General features: G+C 36.7%; 1 protein-coding gene across 5 annotated transcripts in view; it reads right to left on the minus strand.

Annotated features, from left to right (window-relative positions):
- Positions 1–22,052, minus strand: part of ARHGAP5 (Rho GTPase activating protein 5) — a 79,744-nt gene that overhangs the window by 31,006 nt on the left and 26,686 nt on the right. For 4 of the 5 annotated variants that reach the window (XM_030930911.1, XM_030930910.1, XM_030930909.1 and 1 more), the window contains one exon: positions 11,356–11,503. In XM_030930911.1, coding sequence (XP_030786771.1) covers positions 11,356–11,503 — 148 coding nt within the window. The remainder of the gene's footprint in view (positions 1–11,355; positions 11,504–22,052) is intronic. The other variant, XM_030930913.1, reaches the window with a different exon arrangement.

Genomic DNA, 22,052 nt, shown 5'->3' on the forward strand with positions numbered 1-22,052 from the left:
ATTTAACTCTGCCATATGTTTTCCTAACTCACAGCAGATGAGAAGTTGCAAACTGGAAAAGCAAAAATGAGATACACAGTAGCAGGAGGTATACTGACAATAAAGCAGGAGGCTGAAAAACTAAAAATGCAGAAAAAAATTTAGAAAGCATAAGTCTCTAACACAGGAATGCCTCAATAGATTCTGAAGACAGCACGCTTTTAAAACCAGGGAACACTGTCATTAAACATACCATTCTAAAAGTAGAAACACTTCCTAACTCCTATGAGGTCAGTAGCATCCTGACATTAAAGCTAGACAAAAACACCACAAGAAAACAAAACAGACCAGTATCTTTTATGAATATAGATACAAAAGTCTTCAACAAAATACTAGCAAATAGAATCTAACAGCATATTAAAGGGATTATATACCATAACCCCAAAAGCATTTATTCCAGGATGCAAGGGGGTTTAATATAAGAAAAAGCAATCCATGTAATACATCGATAAATGAAAGAAAAGAAAAGTAACATGATTATCTCAACTGACACAGAAAAATAATTCAATAAAATCCAATGCCCTTTCATAATAATAATCACTGTCATCACTCAACAAACTAGGAATGAAAGGTATTATGAGTTGAATTTTGCCTCCTAAAAAGGTATGTTGAAATCTTAACCCCCAATACCTTAGAAGGTGATCTTTTTTGGAATAGGATCATTGCAGATGTAGTTAGTTAAGGTAAGATGTGGTCATACTGGAGTAGGGTGGGGTCCTTAACCCAATACAACTGATGTCCTTATGAAAAGAAGAGAAAACACACACACACACACACACACCTGCACGCGCACGCACATGGAGAATGCCAAAGGCAGAGATTGTAGTAATACAGCAGCAAACCATGGAACACTAAGGATTGACAGCCACCACCGGAAGCAAGAAAGAGGCAAGGAAGGTTTACCTAGAGTCTCAGAGGGAGCACGGCCCTGCTGACACCTCGCTTTCAGACTTCTAGCTTTCAGAACTGGGAGACAATAAATATCTGTTCTTTAAAGCTATCCACCTTGCAGGACTTCACTATGGCAGCCACAAGAAAAAAAGACAGAAAGGAACTTCTTCAACATGACAAAGAACATTAAAACCCACAGCTGATATCATACTCCATGATGAAAGAATAAAAGCTTCCCCTGAGATAAGGAACAAGACAAGGGTGTGCTCCTTTCACAACTGCTATTCGACATTGCACTGGAAGTTCAAGCCACAGCAATTAGGCAAGACAGAGGAACAGAAAGCATTGAGATTGGAAAGTAAAGGTATCCCTATTCACAGAAGACAAACATATATAAAACCCCCAAATACACACAAAAAATAGAGCTAATAATTTGGCAAAATTTCAGGATACAAGATCAACACACAAAAATCAGTTCTACATACCGCCATAAACATCCTGAAAATTAAACTAAGTAAATTCCATTTACAATAACATTCCAATAAAATACCTAGGAATAAATTTAACCAGGGCAAGACTTGAACACCGAAAACTACAAAACAGTACTGAAAGAAATTAAAGACTTAAATAAAAAAGACATCAAGCATTCATGGATTCAAAGACTTAATATTGCAAAAATCACAATACTGCCAAAGAAACCTACTTGGTGATTAAATGGAATCCTTTTCAAAAGGGGTAAGACAGCTAGAATTAAAACATACACAGAACACATACAAGTGTTGGCAAAAACATGGAGAAATTTGAACTCTTGCACATTGCTGGTGGGAAGTAAAATGGTGTATCCACTGTGGAAACAATTTGACAGTCCCTCAAAAAGTTAAACACAGAATTACCATATGATCCAGTATTCTACTCCTAGGTACCCCAAATAATTGAAAACAGGTACTTGAACGAATCGTTGTACACATGAATGTTCACAGCAGACTGTTCACAATAGCCAAAAGGTGGAAATAACCCGAATGTCCACCAAACAACGATTGAATAAGCAAAATGTGTGTGTGTGCAAGTATGTATGTATATACACATAATGATACATGTTACAACACAGATGAACCTCAAAACAATAATGCTAAGAAGCAGAACAAAAAGTCATACATTGTGTGATTCTACTGATATGAAATATCCAGAATCAGTAAATTCAGAGAGACATAAAGCAGACTGGTTACTGCCAGGGACTGGAGTAGGGGGAAAACAAGAAGTAACTGCTTAATGTGTACAGGGTTTTCTTCGGGGTAAATGACAATGTTCTGGAACTAGATGAGGTGGTGGTTATCCAACATTGTGAATATACTACCTGCCACTGAACTGTACACTTCAAAATGGTTAGTTTTATGTTATTTATGAAGTGCACCTCAGAAAAAGCAATGTAAAAAAATCATTCTCACTCAAATGTTGATAATCATGCTTCTTTCTTATTACAATTTTTCTTCTCCCTAGTGTTTTAGGGCTCCACTCTTGTATAGCCTGTTTGCAATGTGAACATTTCTTCCCACCCTAGATGTCTAACCTGAATTATGTCAACATATAGCTTTCATTAATATCTAGACACTGACAATTACTAAAATCATATCTAAAGACAAAACCACTTTCTAGAGATCCATAGTCATATATACAACTGAGTCTCAGGCTTTTATATGTACCACAGGCACCTTGGAAGATTTAACATGTCCAAACATGAATCCACTATGAAACTGCCATTTCTTATTATAACTTCTATTTTCATTAACGGAATGCCATCTACAGTTACCCTAATAGAGCAATCTGAGAGGCACTTCTGAGCCCTCTTTCAACCCAATATCTATCAGGTTTATCATCCTTATTAACTCTTCAATAAGACCTATTATTCCCTTTCTCTTCAGTTGCTCTCTTCCGCACTATCCCTTTTTGTCTACTGTAAACTTATTACCAATATTTCAAGGGTCATTTCCCAACTGGAACCTAGCACAACTTATTAAGATAGTACTATTATAAAAATAAGGACATATGCTTCCACCATGATGCCCTGATTTGCTATGGAAATTGCCCTTCCACAGTAAAAAACTAAAGACTCGAAAAATTATATGAAACACCAGTTTTCAGACACTGAACACTGACCAATGAACATGAACACTAATCACAGTTCAGAACCACAATCCATGAGGGAAAAAGCAGCAAATGAGGCAAGCTGTCCGAATGCCCCAACGTAATGTCTGGAGAGTTTTGAGATGGTAGTTAGTGATGGGAGGTGGAATCACGATGATCTACCAAAGCTGAGGAGATACGGGAGTTCGGAAAGACTGAGAAGGCTAGAATTTGTGGGGTAGAATACCAAAAAGATGAAGAAATACACAGAGAAAGAGTATCAGATATGCAGAAGAGTCTCTGGGTTCTGTGGTTGAATACTGCACATGTATGAGATAAAACTTCCTGAGGCCAAGAGCTGAGAATAATTCAAGTTTTACTCTCAGAAAACCTTTTAATATATGGGGCACAGGGTCAAATCTCATTTTATTGTAGGTATAAACAAGTATCAGAATAAAGGCTGCTTTAGATCTGCCATACAAACTTACAATCCATCTTAGAAAGGACCAAACTGATTCACAAGATACTTAACATATGAAAAAACAAATCAAACAAATCAAAAAAATTTTTTCTTTTTCTCCACCAGCCAAGCAGAAGCACCGAGCAAATCTAACATTCTTTAAAGAAACACTAGTAACATCATCCAATAAAAATTCAGAAGACTAAATAATATGAAATTCAGAATTCTGACATCAAAACTATCAAAACAAGAAGCAGAAAAATATAACCCACAAAACAACAAAAACAACAGAAAGAGACCCAGAAATGATATACGACAGAATTAGTAAACCGAAAATCTTAAAATAGCTATTATAAATCGTATATGTCCAAAGACACATATACACAGGAAAACATTAATATAATGGGTATAGAAATGAATACATAAAAAGAAAGACTTAAATGGCATTTTTACATTTGGCCATACAGAAAAAAAAAAGTTTTAAACAATTCCTAGAGGTCTAATATACGAATAAGGAGTGGGAAATGGAAGAAGAGAAAAAAATACTTCAGGAAATAATGGCCCAAATTTTCCAAATTCGAAAATATAAACTAAGAGAGCTAAGATGCTCCAGAAACCTCAAGCAGATGTAGTTTTTTTAAAACACACATACTAAGATTAAAATTATGTGATAATTTTATTATTTTTAATAAAATTGCTGAAAACTAGAGAGAATAATCTTGAAGTAGTTGGGAGTTGAGGGAAAAAAGAGAATACATCACAGTCAGAAGAACACAGATAAGAATGACAGCAGAAATATCATTAGGTATGAGATATCATAATAAGTAGTCTTTAAAGAGATGAATGAAAAGGAAAAAAAAACAACATCAGCCTAAAACTCTATACCCAGAAGAACAAAGTTTGAAACAGTCACATTTCTTGATTTCAAAACTTACTACAAAACAATAATGAAAACAGACAGATAAGAGCATTTAGAAGACTAAATAATAATCTAAAATAAAAAATAATCTATATTTATTTTATTTTATTTATTTTTATTTTTTGAGACGGAGTCTCGCTCTGTCACCCAGGCTGGAGTGCAGTGGCCGGATCTCAGCTCACTGCAAGCTCCGCCTCCCAGGTTTACGCCATTCTCCTGCCTCAGCCTCCCGAGTAGCTGGGACTACAGGCACCCGCCACCTCGCCCGGCTAGTTTTTTGTATTTTTAGTAGAGACGGGGTTTCACCATGTTAGCCAGGATGGTCTCGATCTCCTGACCTCGTGATCCGCCCGTCTCGGCCTCCCAAAGTGCTGGGATTACAGGCTTGAGCCACCGCGCCCGGCAATAAAAAATAATCTAAAACTAAATAATCCAACAATTCCACTCTAAGTATATACCCAAGAGGTGAAAACATATGTCTACACACAAACTCTGACAGTAATGTTCACAGCAGCACTCTTCACAAGAGTTAAAAAGTAGAAACAAACCAAGTGGCTATCAATGGATAATTATTCAGCAATAAAAAGAAATTAAGTACTGATAGACATACAAATCAACAGAATATAAGTGAGTCCAGAAACAAACCTTCACATTTATGGTCAACTGATTTTGAACAACTGTGCCAAGGTAATTCAGTAAAATAGTCTTTTTAATAAATAATGCTTATAAAATGGATATCCACATGCAAAAGAATCAAGCTGGAACCTTTCCTTAAACCACACACAAAAATTAAGTCAAAATGGATCACAGACCTAAATGTATGTGCTAAAACCATTAAAACTCTTGGAAGATAGGTAAATCTTTGTGACCCTGGATTAGGCAAAAACCTTCTCAGACACGACATCATGCATATGGTAACAAAATTTTAGAAACAGACAAAACATACTTCATCAAAATTGAAAACTTTATGCTTCAGAGCATATCATCAAGAAATTGTACAAAACTACCCACATAATGGGGAATATTTTAGCAAATCATATTTGTAAACAATTTGTATCCAAAATATACAAAGAGCCCTTAAACTCAACAGTAAGACAAATAATCCAACTAAAAAGTGGGCAAAGGATCTGAATAGATATTTCTTCAGAGATATATACAAAAAGCCAATAAAGCACTTAAAAAGATGTTCTGCATCATTAGTCATCAGGGAAATGCAAATCAAAATTATATGAGATACATTTCACATTACCACTTACTTGACTATAATCAAAAAGAAAAATAAACATCGGCAAAATGTGGAGAAATTGGAACTCACACTGCTGATGGGAATGTCAAGTGGTGTCACCTCTTTGAAACAGTCTGGTAGTTCCTTAAAAGGTTAAACATAGATCTAACAATTCCACTCTAAGTATATACCCAAGAGGTGAAAACATATGTCTACACACAAACTCTGACAGTAATGTTCACTGCAGCAGTCTTCACAAGAGGTAAAAAGTGAAACAAACCAAGTGGCCATCAATGGATAATTATTCAGCAATAAAAAGAAATTAAGTACTGATAGATGATACAATATGAATAACTCGAAAACTATGTTAAATGAAAGAAGCCAATCACAAAAGACCACATTATGTATGATTCAATTTATATGAAATATCCAGGAATAGGCAAGTCTGTAAAGGCAGAAATTGATGGGGGGTGAGAGTGGGGAATAGCAAGTGATTGCTTAATCAGTATACTATTTCTTCTTGGGATGATGAAAATGTTCTAAAATTGATTGTGCTGATGCTGGTACAACTCTGTGAATAAACTACACTTTAAATGGGTGTATTGTATAACGTGAATTATATTTCAATTAAGCTATTACATAAAAGAATTCCAATCTAAGAAAGTATCTTCCAAAAACAAGGAAAACAATCTGTTTAAAGCAAAAATTATAAACATGTATTGTGATTTTAAAACATTATAGATTTAAAATGTATAACAACAGAACAAGGCATGAAGGAAGTATATTGTTCTAAGGTTCTTATAAAACACATTAAAGTGGTATATCACTTGAAGGTAAACTATAAAGATGTATACCACATAAGAAATGAAGATCTATAAAAGCATAAGTAAAGAAAAAGATATATCACAAACACTACTCAAAGGAAAAAACATTGGCTATATTAATACTAGGCAAAGTAGACTTCAGAACAAACAATATGGCAAAACATAAAAAGAAATGCTTTATAATGATAATACATCAGTTCGTAAGACAATCCTGGCCAGGCACGGTGGCTCACACCTATAATCCCAGCACTTTGGGGGACTCAGATGGGAAGACTGCTTGAGCTCAGGAGTTTGAGACCAGGCTGGGGAAAATGGCAAAACCCTGTCTCTACTAAAACCAAAAAAGTTGACTGGGTGTGGTGGCAGTCCCAGCTATTTGGGAGGCTGAGGTGGGAGGATTGCCTGAGTCTGGGAGGCGGAGGTCGCAGCTAGCTGAGATTACACCTCTGCACTTCAGCCTGGGTGTTAGAGAGAGAACCCTGTCTCAAAAAAAAAAAAAAAAAAAAAAAAAAAAGACATAATCCCAAATGTGTATGAAATTAACAGATCTTCAAAAAACATGATGTAAAATCTAATAGAAGTGAAAGAAGAAACACACAATCTACAATCATGATTGCCGATTTCAACAGTATTCCTTAATTTTACAAAAGTAAACAAGAAAAATAGGATATACAAGACTTGCCCAACAGGCTCAAAGAATTTGATCTGACATTTATAGAACTCTTCACACTATAATAAACATTCAGTTCAAGGTCTCATTAAACTATTCAAAAGAGACCATATTCTGGGCCATAAAACAAGTCTCAATAAACTTAACCTGGAATCAAACTCTTTGTTTTTCAAATGCAAAATAATTAAACTAGAAATGAACAAAAAAAGATGTGGAAAACCACCAAATATTTAGAAATCTAATAACCGATGAGTTAAATTGTTTTTTTGAAAAAGGGAAATTACAAAGTATTTTGAATTAAACAAAAATGGAACACAACATATCTATATGGAATACAGCTAAAACAACGCTTAGAGGAAAATCTGGACCATTAAATATTTACAGTGGAAAAGAAAACTGGTGTAACACAGTAATCTAGATTTCTATTTTAAGAAACTTCAGAGAAACCAAAGAAGAAAGAAACAAGAAGTAGAATTCAATAAATTAAAAAATGGGGAAAAAAAGGAAAATCAATAAAAGCAAAAGCTGGTTCTTTGAAGTGATCAATAAAATTGATAAACCTCAACCATACCAAAAGACACAATTTAGTAACATCAGGGTAGAAAGACATCACTACAGATGCTACAAGGCACTAAAAGAAAAAGGAATTTTATTAAAAACCTTGTCAATTTAGATGAACGCATTCCTCAAAACACACAACCAACCAATGCTTACTCTTTAGAAGAAATAAAAAGGCCGGGCGCGGTGGCTCAAGCCTGTAATCCCAGCACTTTGGGAGGCCGAGACGGGCGGATCACGAGGTCAGGAAATCGAGACCATCCTGGCTAACACGGTGAAACCCCGTCTCTACTAAAAAAATACAAAAAAATTAGCCGGGCGAGGTGGCGGGCGCCTGTAGTCCCAGCTACTCGGGAGGCTGAGGCAGGAGAATGGCGTGAACCCGGGAGGCGGAGCTTGCAGTGAGCTGAGATCTGGCCACAGCACTCCAGCCTGGGCGGCAGAGCGAGACTCCATCTCAAAAAAAAATAAAATAAAATAAAAATAAAAAATCTGAATAGCCCTGTATCTACTAAAGAAATTTAAATTAAAAACCTCCTCACGAACAAATTCCAGGTCAAAATCATTTCACTGGTGAATTCTACTAAAATTAAAGAAAGAAATATTACCAATTCTACACAAACTCTTCCAGAAAATAAACTTAATCTATGATGCCAGCTTTTTAGTCTGATATCAACCAGACAAAGACATTGCAAGAAAAGAAAACTACAGACTAAAATCCTTCATTTTAGAAAATGAATTCAGCAATATATAAAAAGGATAAAATATGACCAAGTGGTATTTATCCCAGGGATGTAAGGTTAGTTTAACATGTGAAAATCAATATAATTCACCATCCACAGCAAAAAAAATCATTAAGATAACCTCAACAGATGCAGAAAACCACCTGACAAAATCAACACCTATTTTGTATAAAAACTCAGCAAACTGGGAAGGTTATAGTACTTTCTCAACCAGATAAAGTTCATCTACAAAAATCCAACAGCTAACATTATACTTAATAATAAAAGACCAGATGCTTTTGGGGGTGATGAAAATAACTTAAACCTTGATTGTGGTGGCAATTATATGACTATAGATTATAAAAATTCATACTGTACAATTCAAATTAGTGAATTTTATTGTATGTAAATTATATCAATAAAGCTGATTTTTTTTTTTTTTTTTTTTGAGACGGAGTCTCGCTCTGTCGCCCGGGCTGGAGTGCAGTGGCCAGATCTCAGCTCACTGCAAGCTCCGCCTCCCGGGTTTACGCCATTCTCCTGCCTCAGCCTCCCGAGTAGCTGGGACTACAGGCGCCCGCCACCTCACCCGGCTAGTTTTTTGTATTTTTTAGTAGAGACGGGGTTTCGCCATGTTAGCCAGGTTGGTCTCGATCTTCTGACCTCGCGATCCGCCCGTCTCGGCCTCCCAAAGCGCTGGGATTACAGGCTTGAGCCACCGCGCCCGGCCAAGCTGATTTTTTAAACTGTCAATATTTTCTCCAGGGTTGTTCAAGAAATGTTAGTCTTTTAAACAAGAGGACTGATTATAACAACACAATTACTTATCATTTATATCACTACATCTAAGGATCTATAAACAGCAAAATATCACAATTTTTAAGTAATGGGTATCTGCAATATATTTACAAGTTGAACTTTAAATATAAGATGGTTATGCTAGTCCATTTTGAGAGCTGTAAATTGATGAAATTTAGATGAAATGAACGAATTCCTCAAAAGACACCAACAACCTCGTAGGCAATTAGGAATTTCTGCTAAAACCACTTAGTAGTTTTAAAATTAGTAATAAAATCAAGCAATATATTACAATGACAACAAAAGAACTAGTTTAATCTTTTACTCTATTCTATGGTCTATGTAATCTTTCTACCAAAGTACTTAAATATATAAATTACCTGAGAGTTGACCTAAACTAATTCAAGTTGTGTTAAGAACTGGACTAGACCTGCATTTTATCCTATATTTGGAATTCATTTCTTTTCCTCAAACCGAATCACTCAACTACTATGAAATTTTCAAGAAACAGAAATTTTAAATAATAAATATACAAAACAGTAATCTATAATTTTATGATTGCTTTTCGATCACTAAAGTATTTTCTATTTGTTCAGTTGTATCCCTACGCTTAATTATAATACTAGAGAAAATGAGAATTCTTTAAATCCAAAGCAGGAAGTTAGTATTTGAAGAACCTTTGCATTTCTGCTACATTCAAGATGGACAGAAAAACAGACAAAAAATTTATCTAATAACACTTCTCAAGTACTTCTTGAAGGGAAAAATAAATGATAAAGAGCATATCCAAATGTAGCCTCTATAAATTAACACTTATTAACTGAAGGCAGAAGACACATGCCATTTCAACTACAAAACTAGTGGATAATGTAATTTCTTTTTTCTTTTTTTTTTTCTTTGAGATGGAGTCTCATTCTGTCACCAGGCTGGAGTGCAGTGGCGCAATCTCGGCTCACTGTAACCTTCACCTCCCGGGTTCAAGCAATTCTCCTGCCTCAGCCTCCCAAGTAGCTGGGACTACAAGCACGCACCACCATACCCAGCTAATTTTTGTAATTTTAGTAGAGATGTGGTTTCACCATGTGGCCAGGATGGTCTCGATCTCCTGAGCTTGTGATCTGCCCGCCTCGGCCTCCCAAAGTGCTGGGATTACAGGCGTGAGCCACTGCGCATTCTATCCTCTCATTAAGACTGAAAGTCAACATTCCTTACCAAATAGATAACTCAATATATATACAACTTAGTTGATAAACCAAAGGGCAAGGTGTACATGTGAATAAATATGAGCATGATTTTTTAGCGACGACAAGAGTATCCTACTTTGTTTTTTAAACAATGCTTATCTATCAAGGGATCATTAGTAACAAATAAAGCCAAAACTGACTTAGCTCATGTTTTCAAGCCATTAAAATGTGTAGTACATTCAGTCACTAAGGTTTCATGGTTAACTCGTGTTCATTTTAAATGCACTCAAAAACAATCTTGTGTCCCTATTTTCCACCTGTAACTTGCCTCTTTTTTTAGTTTTGAGATTACATGAGGCAAAGTAAACATAACAGCAGGTTTGCTTTTAAAATAACGAGGATATCTACGCATTCCTTAAAAATACAACACAAATCATATAAATGTCAAGCTAGAACTGTTGAATAAATAGTAGCATCACAAACAGAACAAGCTGCCTTTTACACATTTACAACTATTGCTGTAAGTTTTAAAAGAAAAATCCATGTGTAAAATGGGTAATGCAAGTAAACAGTATCGGACTTAAAAATGTGGAACACTTCCAAATTATTCAAACCATAACTGTATCTCTTCATTAAATAGCGTAACTTAATAAAGTTATTCTAAATCCCAGAATAAGGTAAGCTTAACATTTTAGTATTCAATTTAGCCATTTATTACTTCAAGAGAAGTCCAATAAAAGCATTATTGGTCAACAACAAAAACTTCTTTCAAATATCAGATGGTTACCTGATCAGATGGAGTTAATATAAAACAATCCTAATAATGAAAACTATATACCGCTTTCAAAATTTATTTTTAACAAATCACAAATGTTTGACAAACTATTGGTGTATCAAAAGTGAAATTTAAAATCAAATCTCTTGCAATGATTCTTCTATCCTACCTGTATCTTCAATAAATTCCACACATTTCTCAACAAATAGTGGTATGGGCTTCTCAGCTGTAACCAGATCCTGGAGGGGCATCCCAAAGTAATTACTTTCCCAATTTCTACGTGTTGGTGGATTGAAGTTCTTAGTTTTCTTTTTCTGCTATAAGAAAACATATTTAAGTTAACACTATTAAAATTGATTTCAGAATAATAGTAATAAGCAATGTAAATACACAGTTCAGATCAAAAGAAAAATTATAAAGCCACATCCAACCTAAATGTCCACCAATATGACTCACTAAATAAATTTTGCCAGAAGTAGCAACTTGATTGGAGACATAAGTGAACAGAAAAAAATGGCTTATTGGAAGAAAATGTTCTCTTTGAAAAATAACAGAAGACTTGATAGGTCGGGAGAGATTAGAAAATATCACTTTTCAATGCCAACACAAGGGACACACTAGGGGTAAGCAATACCTGATTCAGTTTAGGTGTGATATAGTAATTTCATTTGGTCTCTGGAGGCAGGTCCAAGTCAGTATTTTGTGTCTATTTGTATTTGTAAGAACATAAGAGTTCTAATTATTGATTGTATAATGATGCTATATAACTCCATGAACCGTCCATCATTTGTCCCTTATTTTTCCATTTTTTTCCTACCTACTGATGCTTTTTATTTTTTAGAGATGGAGTCTTGCTCTGTCGCCCAGGCTGGAGTGCAGTGGCGCGATCTCAGCTCACTGCAAGCTCCGCCTCCCGGTTCCCGCCCTTCTCCTCCTCAGCCTCCCGAGTAGCTGGGACTACAGGCGCCCGCCACCATGCCCGGCTAATTTTTGTATTTTTAGTAGAGAGGGGGTTTCACCATGTTAGGATGGTCTTGATCTCCTGACCTCGTGATCCACCCACCTTGGCCTCCCAAAGTGCTGGGATTATAGGCGTAAGCTACTGCGCCCAGCAGTTTTTTATTTTTTTTCTTTTTAGACTTTGCTCTATTACCCAGGTTGGAGAAGAGTGGCGCAATCTCGGCTCACTGCAACCTCTGCCTCCCGGGTTCAAGCAATTCTCCTGCCTCAGCCTTCCAAGTACCTGGGATTACAGGCATGCACCACCATGCCTGGCTAATATTTTTTTTTTGTATTTTTAGTAGAGATGGGGTTTCACCATGTTGGCCAGGCTGGTGTCATGATTCGCCTGCCTCAGCCTCCCCAAATGCTGGGACTACATGCATGAGCCACAGCGCCCAGTCGATGGCTTTTTTTTTTTTTCTTTTTTTGCGAGGGAGTCTGGCTGCCACCCAGGCTGGAGTGCAGTGGCGCGATCTCGGCTCACTGTGGAACACCTCCCGGGTTCACACCATTCTCCTGCCTCAGCCTACTGAGTAGCTGGGACTACAGGTGCCAACCACCGTGCCCGGCTAATTTTTTTGTATTTTTTTTAGTAGAGATGCGGTTTCACCGTGTTAGTCAGGATGGTCTCGATCTCCTGACCTCGTGATCCACCCGCCTTGGCCTCCCAAAGTGCTGGTAATACAGGCGTGAGCCACCGCTCCCGGCCAGATGCTTTCTTAAGTGTTAGGATAACATTCAGAAGTAATGTACAAAACGTTTTAACGATAGTTAAAAAAACAAAAATAAATATGAATTTTCACAGTTTAACTTCAATGTAGCATTAGAGGGAAAATGAATCTTAACCAAAGAATGAACACCTCAAAAACTTAAGGAAGTATTTTTGGGAATCAAACTACTGAGGAGATTCTGATTCACTCTCTAGAGTAGGGTATAGCAAGGATTCCTACAGATGACTCCACTGTGCACATACCATTGAGAGTTTCTGAAGTATAGGAAGACGGACAAGTTTTAAGAAATTCAGAGGATATTAGGGTACTTTTATTGACAGCCCTTGTTTTTCAGGTTAGTTTTATCTACAAATTTTTATTTTCTCTGGCATAAATCACAAATCTATTAATATTTGTCATACTCGTTTTCAAATTGGACAAATATGTATCATTTTTAATCAGAAAAAATGTATATGTGTAGGCAGAGGAAGGGAGCACAGGCAGGGCTTTCAATGCCTGAAAACAATGGTCTTCATCTTAGTTTCTCATTATTTCTGGAAGTCTTTCTTTTGAATGCATACTTCAACGTATTCTTCTGAGTCTCTGAATATCTTAAATATCTTAAATACTTAATTAAATCCTTTCAATTTCAGGTCACTCCATCCAGCAAACTCTCAGAGCTCATGAAATCTGACTTCTAAATCCCCCACCATCATTCTCTGGTGATGCAGATTATATGCAACCCTGTTAAGTGCAGATTAGACCAAACACAACTAGGTGTCTGGAATGTTATCAAGGGGGCACTGGAGTGTTTGTTTCTGGCTCAAGACCTAACTCAGCAAGCCAAGTGCAAGTCAAGTGGTGTGGATCCTTATTCCTTAAATGATCACTCCACTTCTACCACCACCAAAACAGAACAATGTGCAAAGTGGAAATGAAGACACTATAACCTCAAAGTTGAGGCAGGCGTACAGTGGCTGAGTTCTTTTCTTTCTCAGAAACACAAAGGTGTTTTGTAGCCTGCCAACTATTAGCTATATCATCATAGAAAAATGAAAACTGAAGCAAAGATGTTTTCTGTTTGGAGATAAATGCAGTGGTGAAAGAGATTACACTTAGATTTTTTTTTTTTTTTTTTGAGGGAGTCTTGCTCTGTCGCCCAGGCTGGAGTGTAGTGGTGTGATCTCAGCTCACTGCAAGCTCTGCCTCCCAGGTTCACACCATTCTCCTGCCTCAGCCTCCTGAGTAGCTGGGACTACAAGCACCCACCACCATGCCTGGCTAATTTTTTGTATTTTTAGTAGAGACAGGGTTTCACCATGTTAGCCAGGATGGTCTCGATCTCCTGACCTCGTGATCCGCCCACCTCGGCCTCCCAAAGTGCAGGGATTATAGGTGTGAGCCACCGCACCCGATCGAAAATCCAATTTTTGATTCATTACTACATTAATTCGTATCTGAACTTCTACTTAAATGCAAATGCCCAGCCTTTTCTCTAGCCACTTAAGCAAATTTCTTATCTGCAAAAGCACATCACAGTAAAACAAACATTCCATTCAGCAATTACATCTCATTAAGTGTCCAACATATTAAAAACTCTCATTTGTATACGTAAACAGGACTAGGAAGAAGAAAACAGCCCTTTCCAGAACTGCTCTTCCTACTTTAGTAATATCAGCAACACAAGGGGTCACCTAAGCAACATCTTCAAATACTACAGTAACATTTTTAAAAAACCAAACACCTCAAATGCTTCACCAGTAACCAAAAATTGAACAAAACTTAAGCAGTGAAATGCAGTTGACTAGGCTCTCAAAGAACCAATTCCAGAAACAAGAAAACTGGATCTCTATTTTCTTACATGTGATTCTTGAAATTAAAAAAATCAAAGAGGCCAGGCGTGGTGGCTCACGCCTGTAATCCCAGAACTTAGGGAGGCCGAAATGGGTGGATCACAAGGTCAGGAGATCGAGACCATCCTGGCCAACATGGTGAAACCCCATCTCTATTAAAAATACAAAAATTAGCTGGGCATGGTGGCGTGAGCCTGTAGTCCCAGCTGCTTGGGAGGCTGAGGCAGGAGAATCACTTGAACCCAGGAGGCGGAAGTTACAGTGAGCTGAGATTGCGCCACTGCACTCCAGCCTAGTGATAGAGCGAGACTCCGTCAAAAAAATAAATAAAATAACATAAAAAAATCAAAGCAGCAGCATGGCAACAGGAGACGAAATATAAAGAAACTGAAACAAAAAACTCATCACAGAAACAAAAACCTACTTAGAAGTAGCAAACAAAAGATTCAATATATTTGAAAAGATCAAAATAAAATGGAAAACAACATCAGAGAGTTCCTTTTCCTGCTCTATCATTCCTATTATACACATCATAAAATACTGGGTTTTGCTCTCATTTTAAAAAGTCTCAATCTTCTACTCCCTTTTGCAGACAAACTATATACAAGTAATCTATACAAGATGTCCCAATTCCTCTCCTTCCATTCATTCCTAAATGCACTCAAATTAGTTATCACCCTCAAAATTCCACTAAATCAATCTGTTCTTATTAAGGTCACCAAAGACTGTTTTCCATAACTAGCTCTCAGTTACCATCTTGACTTTTCAGCAGTCACTCTCTTCACTGGACTTCTAAAGAGACCCACCCCTGTTATCTCACTCACTCTTCCCTTTTTAGTCTTCTTTTCTGGTCCCTCCTCATCAACACTGTAATGTTGTGAATATTCTAATCAGTCTCTGTCTTTTGCTGCTGTTATTTGAGACAGCATCTTGCTCTGTACTCAGGCTGTAGTGCAGTGGCACGATTATAGCTCACTGTAGCCTCGAACACCTTGGCCTTAAGTAATTCTTTTGCCTTGGTCCCCCAAAGTGCTGGGATTACAGGTTGAGCCACAGCCCTAGGTCCTGATTGTCTTCTTTTCTCCATGTATACTCACCCTCTTGGTAACATCATCTATATGCTGATAAGCTAAATTATTATTTCCAACGCAGCTCTTTCTCCTGAAGCCTAAACTAATGTAAAACATCCTAACAACATCAGTTTAAAGTCTTAAGAAAAACCTCTCATGCTTTCCTTAAAATGTAATCAATCTGCAGCCTTCTCCATCTCAGTTTTTGGGAATTCTATCCTTTCAGTTGCTTGGAATAAAAGTCTTGGAGTCATCCTCGATCTCCTTTTTCTCTCATACCCTACTTCCAACTGTTAAGCAAATGGATAGATATACAATCTACTTACTTTTTACCATCTTCATTGTTAACTCCCTGGCCCATAAGGCTATCATCATTTCACATATATGGATTACTGCAACGCCTGCTTAATATCCCCTGCTTCTACCATCATTCCGTAGAGGCCATTCTCTACAGAGAGCTAGAATGTTGGCTCCTTGAATAGACATATACAATCTGCATGCCTTGGATTCTGCTCCTTTACATTTTGACCTAATTTCCCTCATCACTTACTCCTCCCTCAAGTCACAAGTTTTCCTTGCTATTTTAATATGCCAGGAATGCTCCTGCCTTAGCACTTTTGTAGTGGCCATTCCCTTTACCTTCTCAATGAAGCCTACACTGACCACCCTATTAAAAATTGTAATCCAATCCCAGCTACTTGAGAGGCTGAGATGGAAGAACAGCTTGAGCTTAGGAGTTGAAATTCCAGCCTGGGCAACATGGCAAGATCCCATCTCTTAAAAAAAAAGAAAAAGAAAAAGAAAAAAAAGCAATCCTACTGCTGTATTTCCCAGCCCCTCCCCAGCACTCTGCTCCTCTTACCCTGCCTTTTCTCCCCACAACACTATGTAACTACTCATGTATCATCTTTTTATTTTTTTATTTTTGGGCTCCCCTGCTACAATTTAAGCTCTACACAAGGGCAGGAATTTTTATCTGCTTTGTTCATAAACATACCTCAAACATCTGGAATACTATGAAATAAATTAGTACAAATGGTCCAGAAAGAGATACTTGGGGTCTCTTCTAAAATAATGAGCTTAATTTGTAGATTAAACGACCTTACTATGTACTAGGAAAAATAAACAACAAATAAGAGTGAATCAACAAGTTAGGGGCATATCATGCTGAACTTGGTAAGCTACAAAGAACCTTAAAAGCATCCAGGCAGAAGAAACAAATGACCAACAGTGGGGGGGAAAAAAAGGGCAGGACAGCCTCAGAGTTCTCTGGAAAACTGTAGGCCAGAAGATTCATCTACAGGAATGTTCATGGGAAACAAGTGTCGAGAATTCTTAACCAATATGTTATTCAGGTGTGTATAACTCGTAACTTATGCATTTTTTAAAAAAGTCTGAAAATAGATAATAATTATATTTAAATTACAACTCTCAAACTCCTGAAAAATCTTAACCACATGAATAAAAATCAATTAAAAAAACTTACACTGGAGAATTTATGCTATGAAAAATGTGAGAGTGAACACTGAATATTGTAAAACTAATTCTAATTAACAGTGTTATGGCTATTAATTTATAATTTTTCAGGTAAAGCTATAAAATATAAAAATAATTTGATAACAGGCCAGAACTAAAAGCCTCAACCTACCCTATATAAAGGGGGAGGAGGGATGAGATATAATATAATTACACCAGTGCACAACAGGTATGATAATATACTATTTGGGAGGTGGAATAAAGATGATAAATTGAAATAGGAGTTCAATATATTTAAAGATAAAAATATGAAGTACATAAATTAATAGCTCCTTTTTTTTCTTTGCTAATGAAGAATAAAAACTAGAAAACAAGAAAATAGCAAGCCAAAACTTATAAAATAAATATAAATGCAACAGGATCAACTATAACAAAAAGATTCTTGGGCTTAGTGAAAAAGTAAACTCAACCAACCACGTGCCATTTAAACAAAGGACTCCAAAGAGTTAAGTAATATATATGTATATTTTAAAAGAGTAGTATTAACACTGGAGTTGTTAAGGCAAAAAGCCTTTAACCATACAAACAGACTCACTTGACAATGATCTAGAATTCAATCTATCAGGCAGCAACAACAAATTATAGCAGAAATAAGTAAACATCTATGGAAACAAAGAGTCAGAAATTTTAAAGGATCTCCTTTACTTTGTCAGCTCGAGTATGCCCAAATTAAGAATAAGCACTGAATGCTGATTTTAATAGATTCACACACACACTAGATAAATTTTAAGTCTTATAAACAGTATAATCCCATTTCTATAACATCATTTATGTTCATGTAAGTATAGCAAAAATCGTAAATTTTAATCCTTCTCTTTTCAAAAAGGAAAAAGATCTGAAATCGTATTTTACTCCAATGACTTCCAATTTGAGTTTCCTCTGGTCCCTATATACTGTCTCATACTTGAGATTCTCCACATATCCCAGCATATTCTGCAATTAAAAAAACCCAAGTAATACATGCACTACCTACCTTCCTCTCCCTTCCTAATGGCCTGAAATCACATTCCTAATTGAGAAACAGAAAAAATAGGAACTCCCTCATATTATTGCCAGGACCAATCTAACTATAACCCTACTCGAAATATTTCATCTTTTCTCTCTATAATAACTGCAGTACCCAAATCCTGATCACAGGATTACACATCACCTAAATCCTGATTCTCCTTCCTCTCTTTCTTCTCCTTCAGAATCACTCCTATTCCCCATCACTTTTCTCCTATAGCATCAATTTATCCCTCTCCTGGGTCATCCTTATGAACATACAAATACTCTCCAATTTCTCTCATCTTTAAAAACAAACACAAAAACCCTCCTTTGATCCCACATTGCCTTCTAGTTACTGCCCCAATTCTTGCTCCCTTTCACAGCATAACTTCTTGAATATGTCAGACATCCATTGTCTCTACTTTTCCCATCCCAGTAACTCTTCAACCCACTTCCATCTGGCTTTCCCTACCATTCCCTTAAACCACTTGTCAAGACCAGATACTATCAAATGAATAAGAACATTTTTTCTTTATCCTTGATTTCTCGGCAACATTCTTTCTTGAACCTCCTCCTTGAACACTTGCTCTGTTGGCTCCCATATCATACTCTTGACTAGCTTTTCTCTTTTCACACTATGGATTTCCTTTCAGTCTCATCTACCAACAACTCTTCTACCCAAACTCAGTTCTGAGTTCTCCCTTCTTCTCTAACTGTAACTCTCCCCTTATGTGAATTTATCTAATCCCAAAACTTTAAATACTTCATACATCCTGATAACTCTTCCTGAGTACCAGACTCATACACCTAATTTTTAGACTTTGCCACTTCCACTCATATGTCAACATAGATATTTTAAACATAAAAAGCACAGATGTCTTTATTCTCTCTCATCTGAATCCTTTCACCCTTAGTCTTTGCTATCTTAGTAAATCTACCCAACTGCTCAAACCATAAATCTAGGAGTCAACCTTGGTTTTCTCTTTTCCTTCACTCTCCACAGCAAACATATCACAAGCCCTATTGGTACAACTTCCAAAATACTATTTAAAATCTGGTCACATTTCCTTTTGGTTCCTGTAACTGGCACAATATATACAGCACATGGTAGATATTCAGTAAACACTGACAGACGTAAACAACTAAAAACAGACACCAGAGGAAAGCCTTCACCACGTAAGATTTCTGTTAATATACAAAGAACTATTGGTTTACATACGATTTACGGTTACAGTTTCATTTACCTAATTCTTCATTCCTGTAGGGGTTACTAGACAGGTATGTCTAAGCTTAAGCATCCTAACTTAATCAGGATTCATATGAAATAATGATTACTCACATCATCAAGTTATAGGAAGAATAGCCAACTCTATGTGAATTCACTTGGAAAAAAGGTGATGTACTTTCAACAGTCTCTAAGAACTGAAGAAATTACTATACGATGTGCAGAGCATGTTAGTTTACTGTAAAGGATATTCAAAATCAGTGGAATTTAATGCCCTTGAGAAACATATAATCTATTATAATGAAAAAACACCTCGCTACCAGTCATTAATAGCACATACAAAATAATATGTGATTAAATGCCAAAATAACTAAACGTAAGACTTAAATCTAGATTCAAAGGGTAGAATTTATATAGGAATGGATAATGTCAGGGACATTTTCGGAAGTTAGAAAGCGTATAGCGTGTAAGTAATTTCCTCATTTAAACATTTGGGTGCCTATTTTATGTTGGGATGAAGACTATGAAATCACCAGAAACTGCCATTTACTGCTTACTATCTATTAGGCACTTGTTAATACTATGTGCATAATCTTAATCTTCACAATGGCTCTGAGCCAGCTACTATTTTCCATCTATTTTGACATACCTGGAGCTTAAGAGTATGCGTGGGAACGAATAAGGTTAAAAACGTCAGCAAGGGCCATACTGCAAATGGCTTTTGATGCCTAACTCAGGTATTTGGAACTTTATACAGAGGTTACAAATATACTTTGTAAGGAGAGGGATCAGGCACTTCTATTTTAGCACTGCCACCCAGAAAGCAACATAAATACCAGTCTGAAAAAATTGGTGAACGGAACACAGAAACTTAATTAAAAAGTTACTGTATCACAAATATTGGTGAGGATGCAGCAGCTCATGCCTGTAATCCCAGCACTTTGGGAGGCTGAGGCGGGTGGATCACGAGGTCAGGAGTTCAAGACCAGCCTAGCCAAGACGGTGAAACCCCGTCTCTACTAAAAATACAAAAATTAGCTGGGCATGGTGGTGGGCCCCTGTAATCCCAGATACTCAGGAGGCTGAGGCAGAGAACTGCTTGAACTTGAGAGGCGGAGGTTGCAGTGAGCTGAGATCGCGCCACTGCACTCCAGCCTGGGCAAAAGAGCGAGACTCCATCTCAAAAAATAAATAAGTAGTATACCCACTCTGGAAAACAGTTTGGCAGTTTCTTATCCTGTATTTGAATGTTCATGACTTTATTCAAGATGGACAAAAACTGGAATGACCTGATGTCCTTCAACAGGTTAAAACACTGATGTATCCATATTATGGAATACTATTCAGCAATAAAAAGAACAAACTGTTGATACATGCAACAACTTGGCTGAATCTCAAGGGCATTATGCTAAATGAAAGTCAATCCCTGAAAGTTATATGCCCTGTGATTCCATTTATACAACATTCTTGAAATGACAAAATTATAGAAATGAAAAACAGATTAGTGGCTGTCAGTGGTTAGTGATGGGTGAGGAGAAGGAAAAGCATGTAGTTATAAAAAGACAAAACAAGTAATTTGCTAGTGATGGAACTGTTTTACATCTTGACTATGGGAGGGACGCACAAACCCATACATATGAAAAACTGCAAAGAATGAAATATACGTATGTACAAATTAGCACAAGTAAAACTGGGGACATCTGAATAAGATCTGTAGATCATATTAATGTCAATACGCTGGTTGTGATATTGTACTAGTTTTGCAGGATGCTACCATTGTGGGAAAATGGGCAAAGAGCACATGGGGTCTCTGCCATTTTTGTTTGTTTTTAAACAATAGCATGTGAATCAACAATTAGCTCAAAATAAAATCTTTATTTCTTTAAGAAAAAGGTCTTTGTGATAATGCAGGTAAGAAGTAATGACAATCTCAACTAGTATTATGAAAATGGAATGGAAGCAACACATTTTATAACACATTTTATAGCAGAATAATGAATGATAAACAGTCAAGTATGATAAATGACAACAGCATGTAGCTCTGGCCCACAGTTAACATAATGCTGAAAATATATTCTTACTCAATCATGGTGAGGCTGGGGAAGAAAACGCTATGACCTATATGGAAAACCCTACCTTTCTTATTGAACAGATACAAACATGCCTTGTATTACTGACTTCTAGAACTTCATAGACATTTTCTTCAAGACATAGTCTCCTACACGAGGGTTTCTCAATTTCAAGATAATTGGCACTCTGGGCTGTATAATCCTTTGTTATGGAAGATGGCCTGTGAATTCTGCAATGTTTAGCAGTAACCCTGGCTTCTACCCACTAGATGCCAGTAGCAACCTCCTACTTCCAGCTGTGACACCCGAAAACGTCTCTAGACACTGCCATATGATTCCTGGAGGGCCAAAGTGACCCTGGTTGATAGCCACTGTGCTAGACTAGTAAAAACAAAGACCAGTAACTCAAGTTTG

This window comes from Rhinopithecus roxellana, chromosome 5 (assembly GCF_007565055.1).
Source record: "Rhinopithecus roxellana isolate Shanxi Qingling chromosome 5, ASM756505v1, whole genome shotgun sequence".
NCBI lineage: Eukaryota > Metazoa > Chordata > Mammalia > Primates > Cercopithecidae > Rhinopithecus > Rhinopithecus roxellana.